We start from the raw sequence: 19,490 nt of genomic DNA, 5'->3' as shown, positions 1-19,490 counted from the left end.
ATGCCGAGACAAAGCATCAAGATACGACGTTCAAAGGTTTTTGATGAAGTACGATCCGCGAGAAAGACAGGAAGGAGTGGTAGAGGAAAGCAAATGAAGGCAAGGCCATCGAAAAAGATGGAGGGATGAGAGCAGGAAGAAGAGAGGAGGGACGGGGAAGGAGGAGAGGGGAGATGAAGAGACAGTGTGACGTGGCTGGGTGTTGTGGCCAACGCCCGACGGCGGTGCCGTCCTGTTGTGGTTAATGAGGCAACGTTGCAGGTAATTAGCTCTCGATATGGCATTATCAGTCACCAATAATGGGACGCTTCATTATGCTCAACCCACCCAGCACACTTCCCGAAGGCAAAGCACCTCATCGACGCAAACACAAATCTGTAACTACAAACACCCATACACACAACATCAGTTTGAGCCCTGTCTTCTTACTTGCGAAGGCATTTCTCTCCGCAGATAATCCCTATTTCCACTTGAAAAGCACTCAAACACTATACGAGGCACAACGACCTCTTGAAAAGGCAACACGAACTGGGCTTGGCCTGTTTTTGCACCACAGCCTTGAGGCAAGAGCGAGGCAGTGAGCTGCAATAGCGAATTTCCACTTTAGTAAACATTTCAGTGCCAAGGTACACAGTCCACCGGGAGCTGACTGATGCGTGTAATGTGACAACATTGTTGCTACCCCATTTCTTTTTCAGGTGGAAAGGAGGGTGTTTACTCGCTTTTCAAACAGGCAGAATGCTAAATAAGGGCTTTGTTTGGCCGGACTAAGCATATCTGAGCGTGGCGAGGTTTCGAATAGCATTGGGAAACAGTGCACCTCCAAAGAGCTGCCTTACTGCGCCAGTGCTTGGCAAGAGAGGGCGGTATAGGACGACAGTGCAGGACGACAGTGCAGTAGAAAAGGTAGGATAGAGAGGTGGTTCCAAAACGTTTCCCCCTCGCCGACTGCACAGTAAGACGAACGAACACGTTTGGCAGCCCACCAGTAGGCTAACGCAATTTTCCAGAAGAAGAGAGGTCTGACATTCTGCATACTCAGCTATCGCTATTGACGAAGGGTCATTTGAGCGAGGACTTCCATAAACGGAAACTTGCACTGACATCATGTATACCTTTCTGCACCACAGCGCAGTTTAGTTGGTTCGCTCGGTAGCCTAGATTCCCATGCATCTAGCCTACTGTATTACAATTTTCCAGAAATGCGAGGTAGCACCTCAAGGACCATCACCTGTCCACAGACCACCATTTTGGGAAGCTCTTTTAAGACATATTGTACCCTCAATCAATATGAGGGAAACAAAGTTGTAGCAGTGAGGAAGCAAGGACAACTACGTTTCGGACAAGAGTAGCAAGGAATACAAAGTTGGAACAGTGACACTTCGGTGAATCAATCAAAGAAATGTATTTATAAAGCCCTTTTAACATCAGCAGGTGTCCCGAAGTGCAGAAAAACAGCCTAAAACCCCAAAGAGCAAGCGATGCAGATGTAGAAACTCTGTAGAACGTTGCAAAGGAGATGAGTTTGGAGGAGCGATTACAGTCATCCACAATAACCAGGTAACTGCGATGTTTGTAACCTGAGGGTTAACAAAAAAAGGACAAGCTCAGTGCTAAAGTCCATCAAAGGTCTACCTGAACAAATGTCAGCTTGTGAACCGGTGGCTCAAAGAAAGAACCCCCCCCCCCCCCCCCCCCCCCCCCCCCCCCCCAAAGATACACTGAACTGTTTTCATTGTTTACGCACAACACGACTACCCTACAATGTAATTTCACGCCTCTGTCCTCAAGACAGTGACTCGGTCACGCATCTCGAAGTCTAATCCAGACATATTTAGCAGGATAATCACCCGTCTTATTGTATAATCTGGCGAGGCAGAGGAGGGGGAAGGTAGAGGGGCTGGAGGGGTTTACACTCCTAATTTCTATCAGTCGACACGTCCGCGCCAAACGGTAACTCCTGGACTTGTCAGATAAAAGGGGGGAAACTCTCTCTATTTTTTCTTCCTTTCTACTTCTGGCTGCATATTGAAGGTAAGGAGGATAGAGGATGGGGAGGAGGTCAAGGGCTGTTGACCATTGGCCAAATTGTGCTTGTGTTTGTTTACTTCAATCGATTGGCTCATCAATAGATACATTTATCCGTTCGTCAATAGGACGTCATGTGTTGTAGCCCTCTTTGGAATTTCCCCAGAGAGTTTGGGCAGTGCGAAGTGTACAGTCCGAATGGAAAAGGACAATTACCGGTGGTAACAAACAGGAACTGACGGACAGACAGGATGCCAGATAGATACCAGGACAGAAGGCACTGAAATGACAACCCGCACAGTAGATTGATTGTGTGGGATGCGAGACGGCGGTGCACGGGTGGAAATGACAAGATGTAACCATTGATAGGAGGATGACGGGGCAGCCAGCGGAACAAGACAATCCACCCATCTCCCTCTCCTCTTCTGGACCCCCAGCTCCCCCCCCTTCCCTAAACGGTAACGAAGGGGAGTCTGATTTCTGAGTCTTGACACAAAATCGGTGGTGGAGATCGATAGGAAGAGGAGGAGGCAGCCAGGCCTATTGTACCGTGGGTTTTTTTTTTAAAGACATTGGACGAGAAGAGAGTAGCTGAGCCATCTGGGCATTGATCTTCTTTTGAATGCAGATGAACAGCAAGGGAACAGGAGGACATTTTTTTTAAATAGGGAAAAACACTGAAGAGGAAAAAAAGGACAAAGGATGAGACCCTCAGCTAACCAGTTCTAGATCACAGCCGGTCTGTGACATCATCCGCATTACCTCTGCTTTAACTCCGCCCCCCCCCCCCCCCCCCCCCCCCCCCCCCCCCCCCTTTGGTCCTCCGGTTCGTCATTTCAATTAGCGTGATTAGGATCTGAAATTGCTTGTGTCGACTTGGTGATTGACAGCGATTGGCCACTTAGGGAGCAGCTCATGCTGTCTCTAATGGCTCATGCAGAAGTGTGCGTGTGTCTGTATGTGTGCGTGCGTGTGTACGAACGTGCACGCGTGTGTTTGTTTGTTTACCCTGATGGGTACTTTGCTCATTCAGGAGGAAAGCTGTTCTTGAGGCAAACACCAGTTAGGCCTATTGTTAACTATGAATGCGCCACCATGGAAATTGTATCAATTTAGCTGTGGGTGTGCGCGCAAGCCCTTCATTATCTTGGAATCCACTTTGTACAGTGGAGGCTGGTGAGGGGAGAACGGCTCATAATAATGGCTAGAACGGAGCGAATGGAATGGTATCAAACTATGTGTTTGATGTATTTGATACCATTCCACTGATTCCACTCCAGCCATTACCATGAGCTCATCCTCCCCAATTAAGGTGCCCCCGGCCTACTGTGATTTCGAGCAATTATACAGACAATATGGCACTAACTACCAAGTACCAGCCAACTGCTCACACATTCCTATTTCCAGTTGTTTTCAGTCATTCCCTGAACCAGCTGTGAGAGAGGAACAACTGTTAAGATAGGCTAGATGGGTGAAACACCCAGAGAGCTCGATGAGTTAGTAGGAAGACCAAAGATGATCTATAATAAAGATAGCCGAGTGACTGCTCTAACAATGGAAATACATGTCCTTAATGATCGAAGGCAGGCGCGATCAGGTGGGACCATTCTATCCAATGAGAGGGCAGATACGCGTGTAAACAACGGGCGCAACAAAGTCGTTTTTCTCAAAGTTGCAGGAATGCATCCACTTATATCAGTACATTTGTAACAGACAAAATAATTAGAAACTTCTATTCGATCAAATAAGCCTCACGTACTTGCTCACCGACCTCCATACGAAAATGGCTTATCTCACGTGGACTGATTTTGGGGCGGAGTAAATCCTCTCGCCTCGTCTCTTCCTTTCTGGTGGAGACAGCATGCTCAGAGAGTTGTAATCAGTACACATCACCTGCGTGCTGCTCGCATTGCTGCTTTCGAAGGAGACAATCTCTCTCCTGTAATATTGCCGGACTGAAAAGGGGGTTCTGGTTTGCGCGGAGGGGCACATTAGGTGGTTAATTGTAATTTATAGGGCCTACCTGTTCTGCTTGTCTCATCTCATTACGATCTGTGGTACCTGGGCAGGAGAAGGCAGACTAACACTGCCTTGTTGGCGTGTGTCTCTGCACATCACATGTCTTCAACATCCGTACAACGCATGTTCAAACGAGGGGCATTAAAGGCACAACTTTATGAGCATCTGAGATGGTCGGGGGGGTGTGAAGGTGTTCTGTTTGACGTGTCAGTGCCAACTGTCTGAGAGGCAGCCTTTCATCCTGGGCCCTAGTTCTGACAACACACTGCGATGACAAGGCATTAATCTGTCACTCAAACGTGCAGCCATAAGTCTATCTGTCTTCCTCTCGCTCTCTACCTCCCTCACGCTTTCTCTTCTGCATCTCTCTCTCTCTCTCTCTTCTGCATCTCTCTCTCTCTCTCTTCTGCATATCTCTCTCTCTCTCTCTCTCTCTCCTCTCTCTTCTGCATCTCTCTCTCTCTTCTGCATCTCTCTCTCTCTCTTCTGCATCTCGCTCTTTCTCTTCTGCATCTCTCTCTCTCTCTTCTGCATCTCTCTCTCTCTCTTCTGCATCTCTCTCTCTCTCTCCAATTTGCTTTATTGGCTTGAAGTAGCAATGTACATATTGCCAAAGCTTACTTTGGAGATTTACAATAATAACATAATTCAAATAATAATAATTGAGATTGTCAACGGGACAACAGTAACAACAATAATCAAGGGTCAAAATAACCATACGTTGAACAATAACAATGGCATGAAGGACATGTGCAGGTCGGTTGGTCTGTCAGACACTGTCCCTCATCTTATGGCAGGCAGCAATGTATAGCGCTGCCAACCCACAGCTCTCTGCGTCCTCCCCCAACAGGACAGGTAGCCTATTCTCATCAGAGAGGCCTTTTGTCAGGAAATGCAGCGCTGTCTCGTGTTCTGCTGTAGTGCAGGGGTTGCACAGCCTTTCCTCTACAGGGAGCCAGGTTTTCCTGTGTCTACCCTTCTCAATGGCAAGGCTGTGCTCACTGAGCCTGTACTTTGTCATGTTTTTTCTAAGTTTCTGATCAGTAACCATGGTCAAATAGTTTGCCACGGTGTGCTGTCGATTTAGGGCCAGATAGCACTGCATTTTGCTTTGTGCTTGTGCTTATGTTTCCCAACAAGTGAATTAGTTTTGTTTTGACTGTGTTGTAATTTGTTTTATTCTGATTGATTGGATGTTCTGGTCCTGAGGCTTCAGTGTGTTAGTATAACAGGTTTGTGAACTCAGCCCCAGGACCAGCTGGATGAGGGGGCTCTTTTCCTTGCTGGCATTGCAGGGCTTGGTAACTATATTTTTAGACTATATTTTAGATGTTTCCAGAACTTAAATTGTATTTTTTGAGTTTTTATTATTAGTGTATATTGGCCTAATTATGCCCTGCATGCATTGTTTGTAGTTTTCCTCTGGACATGTAGGAGAATCTTACAGAACACTGCATGCTGGGTTTCAATGGGGTGTTTGTCCCATTGGGTGGAATCTTGTTTTGCAGGTGGACCCCACACCTCGCTGCCATAAAGTGCAATTGGTTCAATGACACATTCAATTAGTTTTCGCCTAACATTTGTTTAATAGGTATTTCAATTTGAATTTGTTTTTGAAATGGTGTAGAATGCCCTGCATGCTTTCTCTCTCCGTTTATTCACTGCCTCGTGAAAGTGTTCAGATGAGCTTACTTTTAAACCTAAGGTATTGTAGTGTGTGCAGTACTCAATATATTGTGTACTTCCCCGAGGTCTGGATCTTCTCTGGAAAATCATTATTTTTTCTTTTTGGGGTTTTACTGCCAGGGCCCAGGTCTGGCAGTACTGCTCTAGCAGGTCCAGGCTCTGCTGTAGGTCATGTGCTATGGGTGACAGCAGGCACAGGTCATCTGCAAAGAGCAGGCATTTAACCTCTGAATTGTGGAGACTAAAACCAGGGGCTGAGTATTTTTCTAGAATAGTGGCCAATTCATTGATGTAAATATTGAAGACTGCAGGGCTCGGATTGCAACCCTGGCAAAGGCGTTGCTCCTGGTTAAAGAATATCTCTCTCTCTCTCCCTCTCCCTTTACCTTTCCCTCTCCCTCTCCCTCTCTCCCTCAGCATGTCTCAGAAAGGGACAAAAAAGGGAGGAGCGCCCTCACCCAGAGCGAGGTAAGTGAGACCCACTCGCAAAGATAACGGTGATGACACAATGGCAAAGATGATAATGTTGACAAAGATGAAGTCAGACCCTTTTGTCCTATTCTCCTTCTCTCCGTCCCCTAACAGCACGTCATCAAACACCTCCTCTGGACACGGGACCCCTGGGCGCCCCGCGCTCCGCCAGCCCAAGGCAGGAGAAAATGGCAACAGCTCCAAGAGCGGCAGGAGCCACAGCCAGGGCTCTGTAGCAGCTGTCTACCTGTCCTACCTCAACACTCTCTTTGGACAGGTCAGTAACACTGTCGCCTTTTTAGACCTCTGGGGTGATTTACAGTTTTGATGCAAAGCAACCTGGACACAGATCCATAAACCAACTGAAAATGAAAAACAACCATATTTCTCACATCTCAATTCCCTTCCCTCGACCCTAAGCTGACACGTATATATCAGAGAATTGGCAACAACCCCTACTCAATACTGACTCTTAACATAGGGGTCCCCCAGGGGTGTGTCCTCAGTCCTCTGCGGTACTTCCTGTTCACCCACGATTGCGTGGCTTTGCTCGACACAAACTGCATCATCAAGTTTGCTGAGGACACCACGGTTGTAGGCCTGATAACAAACAACGACGAGTCAGCCTGTACGGAGGAGGTAAGTGAACTGGCATTGTGGTGCCAGGACAACAACCTCTCCCTCAACATCAGCAAAACAAAGGAGTTGATTGTTGACTCCAGGAAACAGAGCCACATCAACTGGACTGTTGTTTGAAGTTCCTCGGTGTCCACATCACCAAGGACTTGACATGGACCAACAACACTACCACTCGGCAAGAGGGCGCAATAGAGTCTCTCTTTCCTAAGGCGGCTGAAGGAATTCAGCATGCCACTCTGGGACCTCTCCAAATACTACTACTGCACCATTGAGAGCGTCCTGACCGGTTCCATCGCGGCCTGGTATGAGAATTGCTCCGTCCACGACCGCAAGGCCCTCCAGCATGTGGTGAAGACAGCCCAGTGCATCACTGGGACCGTGCTCCCAACCATCCAGGTTATTTACTCGAAACGGCACATGAGGAAGGCCCACAGCCATGAGCTGTTCACTCCCATGGGGAAGATGGTATGTGTGCTACACACACATCAAACGGATGCAACCAGACCTATTTTGATTGCTAAATACTGCACAATTGAAACAATTGCCCCCCAATCACCCCTTCCCCAATACACGTGTAAATATTATAAATTGTGCCTTCCTGTATTATACTCGTGATAAAATCGTTGTTCTATTCTACTGAGCCATTTACTTTATGTTTGTATTCTTATCTTGAATTATTTCGTATTGTTGTTGCATTGTCCAGAAGGAACCTGCAAGTAAGCATTTGGTTGAACGGCGTATACCATGTGCATCCTCTACTGACAACTAATAAAACGTGAAACTCAAGGAACATCGTGGGTAAAATCGGTCATAAAAAAAACAAACATGACAATCAAAAGCGTGATGAGCACTAAGCAGTTTGGATAAAGCACAAACAGATTGACATCCAGGCTACCACAACCCAATTTCCCCAATTAGCAGCCGTATCTCTGCCCAAGTACCTCCCTTGGCCCACCCTGCCCTTGCAGTGACATTGCCATAGAGTATTTGGTTTTTCTGTGCTTGAACACACACAGTGAGAGGAGGTTACCCCACCCCATAGCATTCTAATCCCTGCCTCGGCGCAAGTATTAATAACGCCGTTAGCAAGGCTCACTGTCATCCTTCATTAGCCATAATGAGAACAGAGAGACAGACAAACAGACACAGTTCAGATGAATATGTTAGACAGTGAGACAGAGATATAGACATGTGTAAGGCAGAATGTATGGCATTTTTGTCGCCAATTTCTTAACGTGAGTTTTAACGCACATTTGTTTGTGTATTGTATGTGTGCAGATGTGTGTGTGTGCGCAGGTGTGTGTGTGTGTGTGCGTGCGTGCGTGCGTGCGCGTGTGTGTACCCGTTCTTCATGTGTGTACACTGACTGTCCGTGTCTGCTCTTTTGTGTGTTCATTATGTCCAATGGTTATTTAAACATTTTGCTCAGCCACCCATGTGAAAGCAAGTAGATTGGAATGAATTGTTAATGGGTCTGTGTATTGACTGATGATTGGAAACTTGACTTTGGGCATACTGTCTAATCTTCTCTTGATGAATAAATCAAATGAATGTGTGCCGACCTTGCCATCTAAATGTGTCCTTGTGTACGCCAGAATCTCCTCTACCGTGAGCACAGGAGCACGTAGCGTGTCTGTACACCGTTGGATATTATATTGCTTTTACGACGCCTGACCATTTTGATAGGGTGTTATTTATTTTACATTGGCTAGTTGATGCGGTTCTATTCTTTAGAAATAAAAAAAACTAAGATGGCATTCAACGTTTACAACAAATTATGCATAGTCACATGGTGTGTTCAAAGACTAGGCTTCTACCCAAGTATGTCATCAAAGTACAATTTTGGGGAGTTTATAAATTGCAGGTGCTTTACATTTGTAGAGTGACCTTTAACAGTAGCCTAGATGAACAGCATCCTATTGGCCTGAGTTTGTTTTTTTAAATTGAACCTTAACCAGGAAGTTCCATTGAGGTCAGAGGACCTCTTTCCCAAGGGAGACCTGCGAATGCGTTGTGTTTGTGTCTGCTGCTGACCTTTGGCATGACCTGCAAACATTAAGCTTGACCCTGATATGTCTGCCGAAATGTGATCCACATGTGTACTGTAGCTTGTTTCCTTAGCATCCTGTGTTTTGTAATGCTTGTATCCCACTTTATAGCATCATCCTTACTGTAATGTCCATTGCGCACATCTTTCTGACGAAAAACTTCATGTACACACATACGAATTCTTATAGGGCGGCAGAGTTGCTAGCCATTTGCACAATTATCCTTGTTGAAATGTGCCATTCATGTACGTCATTGATATGTATGACAGCATACTTAAATGTGGCTAACATGTCCCGTATGTGTCTTTTGAGCTACCTGTAGGCTGTCTGTACAGCCTGGTCTCATAGACTAGACATAACATAGTAAATGTAAATTTGGGATATTCATATTCGTTTGTTTTTCACGTTTGGTGTGGTTACATAAGACAGATGGTTGCTTAAGGCAAAAACTAAACTGGGGTGGATATATGGGCATATAACATGAACGTCTAGCAACGCAAAGGTTGCGAGTTCGAATCTCATCATGGACAACTTTTGTATTTGAGCTAATTAGCAACTTTTCAATTACTTACTACTTTTTTTCTACCCTTCCCCTAACCGTTTAACCTAACTCCTAAACTTAACCCTAACCCACAACTCTAACCCCTAGAATACCTAACATTAGCCAGCTAGCTACCGTTAGCCACCTAGCTAGAAGTTTTGCAAATTTGTAACATATTGTATGCTTTGCAATTTCGTAACATATAATACGAATTGTAATTCATACCATATCATGTGAAGTGGGTGATGGACATCCACAAATGAATACATGCCATACAACATGTAACATACAGAATAATACGAAATGCTATGAGACCAGGTTGATCTGTATTCTGCTCCAATGCAAGTTAGCCTTCGTGCTACCAAAATTCAGTGTTGTTTGCATGCTATATGCCTTTCTGTTTCTCCTAGCCTGTGAGGCCTATCTTTGTGGAAGAAAGATTCAACGTTATAAGCATCTTACGTTTTCTATACTGGATCTACAATAGCCTATATATGCTGAGGAAGTTCAACTTCACTTGTTGCCATTTCTAGCCTGTGTCACTGCAACAAAAATGGAAAGACATGAAGCACAAAATACAATTTTCTACTCAATAATTCCATCTGCATTCCAGTGGGATCCGCAGATGGATCTAGCATGCCGTTGTTTTCTATCTAGCCTACAGGCCTATCTGTGAGTTCAGTAAGACTCATTGACTTTAGCATGTTTCTGCCCCTAGTCTTCTGAGAACTGTGAATTGTCCCATTGCTCTGAGCTTTGCCTGGCCTTACCACCAGCCACAGTCATAATATATCTGTCATGGCTAAGGGTGCATACATATATATACAGCGCATTCAGAAAGTATTCAGACCCCTTCCCGTTTCAACATTTTGTTATGTTACAGCCTTATTCTAAAATGGATTCAATACATTGTTTACTCATCAATCTACACACAATACATTTTTAGACATATTTTCAAATGTATTACAAATTTAAAAAACAGAAATACCTTATTTACATAAGTGTTCAGACCTTTTGCTATGAGACTTGAAATTGAGGTCAGTTGCATCCTGTTTCCATTGATCATCCTATGAGATGTTTCTACAACTTGATTGGAGTCCACCCGTGGGAAATGCAATTGATTAGACATGATTTGGAAAGGCACACACCTGTCTATATAAGGTCCCACAGTTGACAGTGCATGTCAGAGCAAAAAACAAGCCATGAGGTCGGAGGAATTGTCCATAGAGCTCCAAGACAGGATTGTGTCGAGGCACAGAGCTGTGGAAGGTTACCAAAACACACAGTGGCCTCCATCATTCTTAAATGGAAGAAGTTTAGAACAACCTAGACTCTTCCTGGAGCTGGCTGCCTGGCCAAACTGAGCAATCGGGGGAGAAGAGTCTTGGTCAGGGAGGTGACCAATAACCCGATGGTCACTCTGACAGAGCTCCAGAGTTCTTCTGTGGAGATGGGAGAACCTCCAAAAGGTCAACCATCGCTGCAGCACTCTGCCAATTACACCTTTATGGTAAAGTGGCCAGACAGCAGCCACTCCTCAGTAAAGGGCACATGACAGCCCGCTTGGAGTTTGCCAAAAGGCACCTAAAGGACTCTCAGACCATGAAAAACAAGATTCTCTGGTCTGAAGAAACCAAGATTGAACTCTTTGGTCTGAATACCAAGCATCACGTCTGGAGGACACCTGACACCATCCCTACGGTGAAACATGGTGGTGGCAGCATCATGTTGTGGGGATGTTTTTCACCAGCAGGGACTGGGAGACTAGTCAGGATTGAGGGAAAGATGAACGTAGCAAAATCGAGAGAGATCCTTGATGAAAACTTGCTCCAGAGCGCTCAGGACCTCAGACTGGGTTGAAGGTTCACCATCCAATAGTACAACTACCCTAAGTACACAGCCAAGAAAATGCAAGAGTAGCTTAGGGACAAGTCTCTGAATGTCCTTGAATGGCCCAGCCAGACCCCGGACTTAAACCCGATTGAACATCTCGAGACCGGACTTAAACCTGATCTCGAGATCTGAAAATAGCTGTGCATTAATATGGAGTTGGTCCCCCCATTGTTGCTATAACAGCCTCCACTCTTCTGGGAAGGCTTTCCACTAGATGTTGGAACATTGCTGCGGGGACTTGCTTCCATTCAGCCACAGAGCATTTTAGAGGTTGACTCTGACCTGACCAAAGGTGTTCAATGGGGTTGAAGTCAGGACTCTGTGTAGGCCAGTCAAGTTCTTCCAAATAGATTTTGACAAACCATTTATGTATGGACCTCGCTTTGTGCATGGGTTATTGTCATGCTGAAACAGGAAAGGGCCTTCCCCAAACTGTTGCCACAACAATGGAAGTACAGAATTGTCTAGACTGTCATTGTATGCTGTAGCATTGAGATTTCCCTTCACTGGAACCAACGTAACTAGCCGTTGGCATCCGCCAAACCCAGATTCGCCCGTCTGACTGCTAGTTGGTAAAGCGTGAATCATCACTCCAGAGAATAGATTTCGCCAGACGTAAAGAGACCAATCTCATCCAAAAAGTTGACTCAAGTTTGCGAAGAAGCACCTGGATGATCATCTGACTTAAAATTGCTTCAAAATCAGTCAATGTTGAAATATTGCTGTCTATCAATGATTCCCAACCAAATTGACTGAGCTTGTGTAATTTGGACAAATCCAGTACAGTATGTTTCCCTAAGAGTTGTAGAAAGTCTAATCTTATTCAAAACGATTCACAGCTGTAACGGCAGCCAAAGGTTCTTCCACCAAGTATCAACTCTGGGGTGTGAAGACATATGTTGCCAACACATTTTCTTCATTTTTTTTTACTTAATTTGGAAAATGATCAATAAATATCTTTCACTTTGAAAACGTGGAGAAGGTTGTTTCGATATGTGGGGGGGGGGGGGGGGGGGGGGAATCCAACGCAGTGCCTTTTTAGATGTCATTTTCAGGCAGCAAATTGGGCTAAAGGTGTGCAGACATTCACTAAGCTCTGGAGTCTGAAATGATTGATACCCTTGATAAAGATGAGCAATAATGACTGTATAAAATACATACTTCAAATACTGAGCTACAGTATATTTATTGTATGCTCAAAATAGTACATCTTCTCCTCAAAAAAGTAAGGGTACAAATGATTCTAATTCTTATGAAAGAAAGTCGTCAAAAGTTGAGTATTTGGTCCCGTATTCCTAGCACGCAATGACTACATCAAGTTGTGACTCTATAAAATTGTTGGATGCATTTGCAGTTCGTTTAGGTTGTGTTTCAGATAATCCTGTAGCCAATAGAAATGAATGGTAAATAACGTATTCTGTCATTTCGGAGTCACTTTTATTGTAAAAAAAAAAGAATATAATATGTTTCTAAACACTTCTACATGAATGTGGACGCTACCATGATTACGGATAATCCTGAAAGAATCGTGAATAATGATGAGTGAGAAAATTACAGAGGGTCAAAGATCAAACCCCCAAGACAGGTAACCTTCCATGTTATTGGTAATGGGGAGAGGTTAGCATGTCTTGAGGGCATGATCTTGTAACCAACGAGCATCCATGTTTGTTGAGTCACAAGCTTGATGGAGTCATTGAGTGCTAGAAATATGGGACCAAATACTCAACTTTTGACTACTTTATTTATAAGAATAATCTTTAGGGGTGTCAATAATTGACAAAATCTTTCTCTGAACAAATTCTACTAGTATAAAATTATTTTATTTATATATTTTTTTATTCATATAATATATACCTTATAGCTTAGTATTGTCATAATGTATTTTATACAGTCACTATTTCTAATCATCTCGGATCCCACTGTATGTTTTCAGTGAAGGCCATGATTTAGTAGTGCCGGTGCACCGCTGCTAAATGAATATAGGGGAAACACTGGTGTGGCGTCAGAGTTGACTTCATGTCTCTCATCTCGAGTAAAGGGTGGTATTAATTGATGTATGTGTATATTAACAACCGGAGAGAGAGAGAGAAGGGGGGATGAGAAAGAGAGAGAGAGAGAGAGGGGGGACGAGAGAGAGGGGGGGGGGGGGGAGCGAGAGAGAGAGAGAGCATTTTGCACTTTGTGTGTGTGTGTGTGTGTGTGTGTGTGAGCGTGTGTGTGTGTGTGTGCGCGTGTGTGTGTGAGCGTGAGCATGAGTGTATTCTTGCACATACTGTGTGTGTATGTCATTGCTCAGATTAGAAAGGCATGTCGTGGAGTAATCCCATTAGGGTCTCTGTCAGGCACGCGGCGGTGGTTGATATGATATGCATGTTACCTTAATACGCTATTAAAAAAAATAGATTAAAGTGGGGTGTATTTCTCAAGGGAGTACTCTGCTTTAATGGAGCAGAGATTTACAGAACACACTCGCACTCTCTCTTAATCTCCATTCTCTATCTGTTTACTGCAGGATAGGGAGCTGATGCCTGAGGAGTTGGATGGTAAGTCTTCGTTATTGATGATAGAAATGTACTATGAAAGTGCAGCCCACGCAGTGGGCGAGAGTCCATTTTACCAGTTCACTTTAAGGGTATTGACAGCGATATGATGATACCAAACTGTTACAGACCTATATCCATCCTGCCCTGCCTATCTAAAGGCTTCGAAAGCCAAGTTAAAAAACAGATCACTGACCATTTCGAATCCCACCGTACCTTATCCGCTGTGCAATCCGGTTTCTGAGCCGGTCACGGGTGCACCTCAGCCACGCTCAAGGTACTAAACGATATCATAACCGACATCGATAAAAGACTGTACTGTGCAGTCGTCTTCATCGACCTGGCAAAGGCTTTCGACTCTGTCAATCACCGTATTCTTATCGGCAGACTCAATAGCCTTGGTTTCTCAAATGACTGCCTCGCCTGGTTCACCCACTACTTTGCAGACAGACTTCAGTGTGTCAAATCGGAGGGCATGTTGTCCGGACCTCTGGCAGTCTCTATCGGGGTACCACAGGGTTCAATTCTCGGGCTGACTCTTTTCTCTGTATATACAGTGCCTTGCGAAAGTATTCGGCCCCCTTGAACTTTGCGACCTTTTGCCACATTTCAGGCTTCAAACATAAAGATATAAAACTGTATTTTTTTGTGAAGAATCAACAACAAGTGGGACACAATCATGAAGTGGAACGACATTTATTGGATATTTCAAACTTTTTTAACAAATCAAAAACTGAAAAATTGGGCGTGCAAAATTATTCAGCCCCCTTAAGTTAATACTTTGTAGCGCCACCTTTTGCTGCGATTACAGCTGTAAGTCGCTTGGGGTATGTCTCTATCAGTTTTGCACATCGAGAGACTGAAATTTTTTCCCATTCCTCCTTGCAAAACAGCTCGAGCTCAGTGAGGTTGGATGGAGAGCATTTGTGAACAGCAGTTTTCAGTTCTTTCCACAGATTCTCGATTGGATTCAGGTCTGGACTTTGACTTGGCCATTCTAACACCTGGATATGTTTATTTCTGAACCATTCCATTGTAGATTTTGCTTTATGTTTTGGATCATTGTCTTGTTGGAAGACAAATCTCCGTCCCAGTCTCAGGTCTTTTGCAGACTCCATCAGGTTTTCTTCCAGAATGGTCCTTTATTTGGCTCCATCCATCTTCCCATCAATTGTAACCATCTTCCCTGTCCCTGCTGAAGAAAAGCAGGCCCAAACCATGATGCTGCCACCACCATGTTTGACAGTGGGGATGGTGTGTTCAGCTGTGTTGCTTTTACGCCAAACATAACGTTTTGCATTGTTGCCAAAAAGTTCAATTTTGGTTTCATCTGACCAGAGCACCTTCTTCCACATGTTTGGTGTGTCTCCCAGGTGGCTTGTGGCAAACTTTAAACAACACTTTTTATGGATATCTTTAAGAAATGGCTTTCTTCTTGCCACTCTTCCATAAAGGCCAGATTTGTGCAATATACGACTGATTGTTGTCCTATGGACAGAGTCTCCCACCTCAGCTGTAGATCTCTGCAGTTCATCCAGAGTGATCATGGGCCTCTTGGCTGCATCTCTGATCAGTCTTCTCCTTGTATGAGCTGAAAGTTTAGAGGGACGGCCAGGTCTTGGTAGATTTGCAGTGGTCTGATACTCCTTCCATTTCAATATTATCGCTTGCACAGTGCTCCTTGGGATGTTTAAAGCTTGGGAAATATTTTTGTATCCAAATCCGGCTTTAAACTTCTTCACAACAGTATCTCGGACCTGCCTGGTGTGTTCCTTGTTCTTCATGATGCTCTCTGCGCTTTTAACGGACCTCTGAGACTATCACAGTGCAGGTGCATTTATACGGAGACTTGATTACACACAGGTGGATTGTATTTATCATCATTAGGTCAACATTGGATCATTCAGAGATCCTCACTGAACTTCTGGAGAGAGTTTGCTGCACTGAAAGTAAAGGGGCTGAATAATTTTGCACGCCCAATTTTTCAGTTTTTGATTTGTTAAAAAAGTTTGAAATATCCAATAAATGTCGTTCCACTTCATGATTGTGTCCCACTTGTTGTTGATTCTTCACAAAAAAATACAGTTTTATATCTTTATGTTTGAAGCCTGAAATGTGGCAAAAGGTCGCAAAGTTCAAGGGGGCCGAATACTTTCGCAAGGCACTGTATCAATGATGTCGCTCTTGCTGCGGGCAATTCCCTGATCCACCTCTATGCAGACGACACCATTCTGTATAATTCTGGCCCTTCCTTGGACACTGTACTAACTAACCTCCAAACGAGCTTCAATGCCATACAACACTCCTTACGTGGCCTCCAACTGCTCTTAAACGCTAGTAAAACCAAATGCATGCTTTTCAACTGTTCGCTGCCGCCCGCCCGACTAGCATCACCACCCTGGACGGTTCCAACCTAGAATATGTGGACAACTATAAATACCTAGGTGTCTGGCTAGACTGTAAACTCTCCTTCCAGACTCATAACGAACATCTCCAATCCAAAATCAAATCTAGAATCGGCTTTCTATTTCGCAACAAAGCATCCTTCACTCACGCCACCAAACTTACCCTTGTAAAAATGACGATCCTATTGATCCTCGACTTTGGCGATGTCATCTACAAAATAGTTTCCAATACTCTACTCAGCAAACTGGATGCAGTCTATTACAGTGCCATCCGTTTCGTTACCAAATCACTTTATACCACCCACCCCTGCGAAATGTATGCTCTAGTCGGCTGGCTCTCGCTACATATTCGTCGCCAAACCCACTGGCTCCAGGTCATCTATAAGTCTATGCTAGGTAAAGCTCTGCCTTATCTCAGTTCACTCGTCATGATAACAACACCCACCCGTAGCACACGTTCCAGCAGGTATACAGTGCCTTGCGAAAGTATTCGGCCCCCTTGAACTTTGCGACCTTTTGCCACATTTCAAGCTTCAAACATAAAGATATAAAACTGTATTTTTTGTGAAGAATCAACAACAAGTGGGACACAATTATGAAGTGGAACGACATTTATTGGATATTTCAAACTTTTTTAACAATTCAAAAACTGAAAAATTGGGCGTGCAAAATTATTCAGCCCCTTTACTTTCAGTGCAGCAAACTCTCTCCAGAAGTTCAGTGAGGATCTCTGAATGATCCAATGTTGACCTAAATGACTAATGATGATAAATACAATCCACCTGTGTGTAATCAAGTCTCCGTATAAATGCACCTGCACTGTGATAGTCTCAGAGGTCCGTTAAAAGCGCAGAGAGCATCATGAAGAACAAGGAACACACCAGGCAGGTCCGAGATACTGTTGTGAAGAAGTTTAAAGCCGGATTTGGATACAAAAATATTTCCCAAGCTTTAAACATCCCAAGGAGCACTGTGCAAGCGATAATATTGAAATGGAAGGAGTATCAGACCACTTCAAATCTACCAAGACCTGGCCATCCCTCTAAACTTTCAGCTCATACAAGGAGAAGACTGATCAGAGATGCAGCCAAGAGGCCCATGATCACTCTGGATGAACTGCAGAGATCTACAGCTGAGGTGGGAGACTCAGTCCATAGGACAACAATCAGTCGTATATTGCACAAATCTGGCCTTTATGGAAGAGTGGCAAGAAGAAAGCCATTTCGTAAAGATATCCATAAAAAGTGTTGTTTAAAGTTTGCCACAAGCCACCTGGGAGACACACCAAACATGTGGAAGAAGGTGCTCTGGTCAGATGAAACCAAAATTGAACTTTTTGGCAACAATGCAAAACGTTATGTTTGGCGTAAAAGCAACACAGCTCATCACGCTGAACACACCATCCCCACTGTCAAACATGGTGATGGCAGCATCATGGTTTGGGCCTGCTTTTCTTCAGCAGGGACAGGGAAGATGGTTCAAATTGATGGGAAGATGGATGGAGCCAAATACAGGACCATTCTGGAAGAAAACCTGATGGAGTCTGCAAAAGACCTGAGACTGGGACGGAGATTTGTCTTCCAACAAGACAATGATCCAAAACATAAAGCAAAATCTACAATGGAGTGGTTCAAAAATAAACATATCCAGGTGTTAGAATGGCCAAGTCAAAGTCCAGACCTGAATCCAATCGAGAATCTGTGGAAAGAACTAAAAACTGCTGTTCACAAATTCTCTCCAGCCAACCTCAATGAGCTCGAGCTGTTTTGCAAGGAGGAATGGGAAAAAATTTCTCGATGTGCAAAACTGATAGACCTACCCCAAGCGACTTACAGCTGTAATCGCAGCAAAAGGTGGCGCTACAAAGTATTAACTTAAGGGGGCTGAATCATTTTGCACGCCCAATTTTTCAGTTTTTGATTTGTTAAAAAAGTTTGAAATATCCAATAAATGTCGTTCCACTTCATGATTGTGTCCCACTTGTTGATTCTTCACAAAAAAAATACAGTTTTATATCTTTATGTTTGAAGCCTGAAATGTGGCAAAAGTTCGCAAAGTTCAAGGGGGCCGAATACTTTCGCAAGGCACTGTATCTCACTGATCATCCCTAAAGCCAACACCTCATTTGGCCGCCTTTCCTTCCAGTTCTCTGCTGCCAGTGACTGGAACAAATTGCAAAAATCGCTGAAGTTGGAGACTTTTATTTCCCTCACCAACTTTAAACATCAACTATCTGAGCAGCTAACAAATCGCTGCAGCTGTACATAGTCCATCTGTAAATATCCCAACCAATCTACCTACCTCATCCCCATACTGTTTTTATTTTATTTACTTTTCTGCTCTTTTGCACACCAGTATCTCTACTTGCACATCATCATCTGCTCATTTACCACTCCAGTGTTAATCTGCTAAATTGTAATCATTAACTCATATTGCATATTTATTGCCTACCTCCTCATGCCTTTTGCACACACTGTATATAGACTTTCTTTTTTCTACTCTGTGTAACTCTGTGTTGTTGTCTGTGTCACACGGATTTGCTTTATCTTGGCCAGGTCGTAGTTGCAAATGAGAACTTGTTTTCAACTAGCCTACCTGGTTAAATAAAGGTGAAATAAAATTAAAAAAATGTTTAAATGATGTTTTCATACGCAGCGGTGCGACTACCTGCATACATAGATCAACATGAACTAAATTATAATCCTCCAAGAATGACTATTGGCTCGCCCCAACGTGGCCAGGCCTCAAGGGAGGGTGCCAATTTGGGCGCACCAATTTGAGGTATTCTTTGCGGATATGAATGCAGTTGTTGTTGACGTCTGTAAGCAGGAAATCGGCCAAATGATGTCATATTGCTGAGTGTACCTTTAAACCTTTGTTATTGACATGAATAGTGCTAATGCAAGCAATATTATAGGACGTTTTAGGAAACTAAATATTCCACAGGCACACAGTTTATTACCCAACATGCTTGAGCCTCTCATAAGCTCCACTTACCCTTGTGAGTCATACAGGACACAGTGGTAGCTTGTAAACGTTACTTGCTATTAGCTTCTTGAAACATAGCTTCTTGAAACATTTCAGAGTGTTGGAGCTGCTAAGTTGCTTGAAAACCACTGCACAACCATTTTTGACTACTGCAAATAATATAACATTATACACATTGTTGTTGTTGGTATGTGTGTGTGTGTGTCTCAGAGCTGCAGGTGGCCTTTAAGGA

General features: G+C 44.0%; 1 protein-coding gene across 5 annotated transcripts in view; it reads left to right on the top strand.

The window, feature by feature from the left end:
- The first annotated feature begins 709 nt into the window (after positions 1–709).
- Positions 710–19,490, top strand: part of LOC118936716 (calcium-binding protein 2-like) — a 32,557-nt gene continuing 13,776 nt past the window's right edge. Inside the window, exons 1-6 of one of the 5 annotated variants that reach the window (XM_036933456.1) lie at positions 710–906; positions 1,432–1,560; positions 6,151–6,201; positions 6,319–6,481; positions 13,838–13,868; positions 19,469–19,490. The exon at positions 19,469–19,490 is cut by the window's right edge and continues 122 nt beyond it. In XM_036933456.1, coding sequence (XP_036789351.1) covers positions 1,520–1,560; positions 6,151–6,201; positions 6,319–6,481; positions 13,838–13,868; positions 19,469–19,490 — 308 coding nt within the window. In that variant the 5' untranslated portion in view covers positions 710–906; positions 1,432–1,519. Of the gene's footprint in view, positions 907–935; positions 1,561–1,991; positions 2,035–2,136; positions 2,768–6,150; positions 6,202–6,318; positions 6,482–13,837; positions 13,869–19,468 lie in introns of those variants that run through there. The other 4 variants (XM_036933460.1, XM_036933457.1, XM_036933458.1 and 1 more) reach the window with 4 other exon arrangements.

The sequence above is a fragment of the Oncorhynchus mykiss genome, chromosome 10 (assembly GCF_013265735.2).
Source record: "Oncorhynchus mykiss isolate Arlee chromosome 10, USDA_OmykA_1.1, whole genome shotgun sequence".
Classification (NCBI taxonomy): domain Eukaryota; kingdom Metazoa; phylum Chordata; class Actinopteri; order Salmoniformes; family Salmonidae; genus Oncorhynchus; species Oncorhynchus mykiss.
This window is presented reverse-complemented; position numbering and strand designations above follow the sequence as displayed.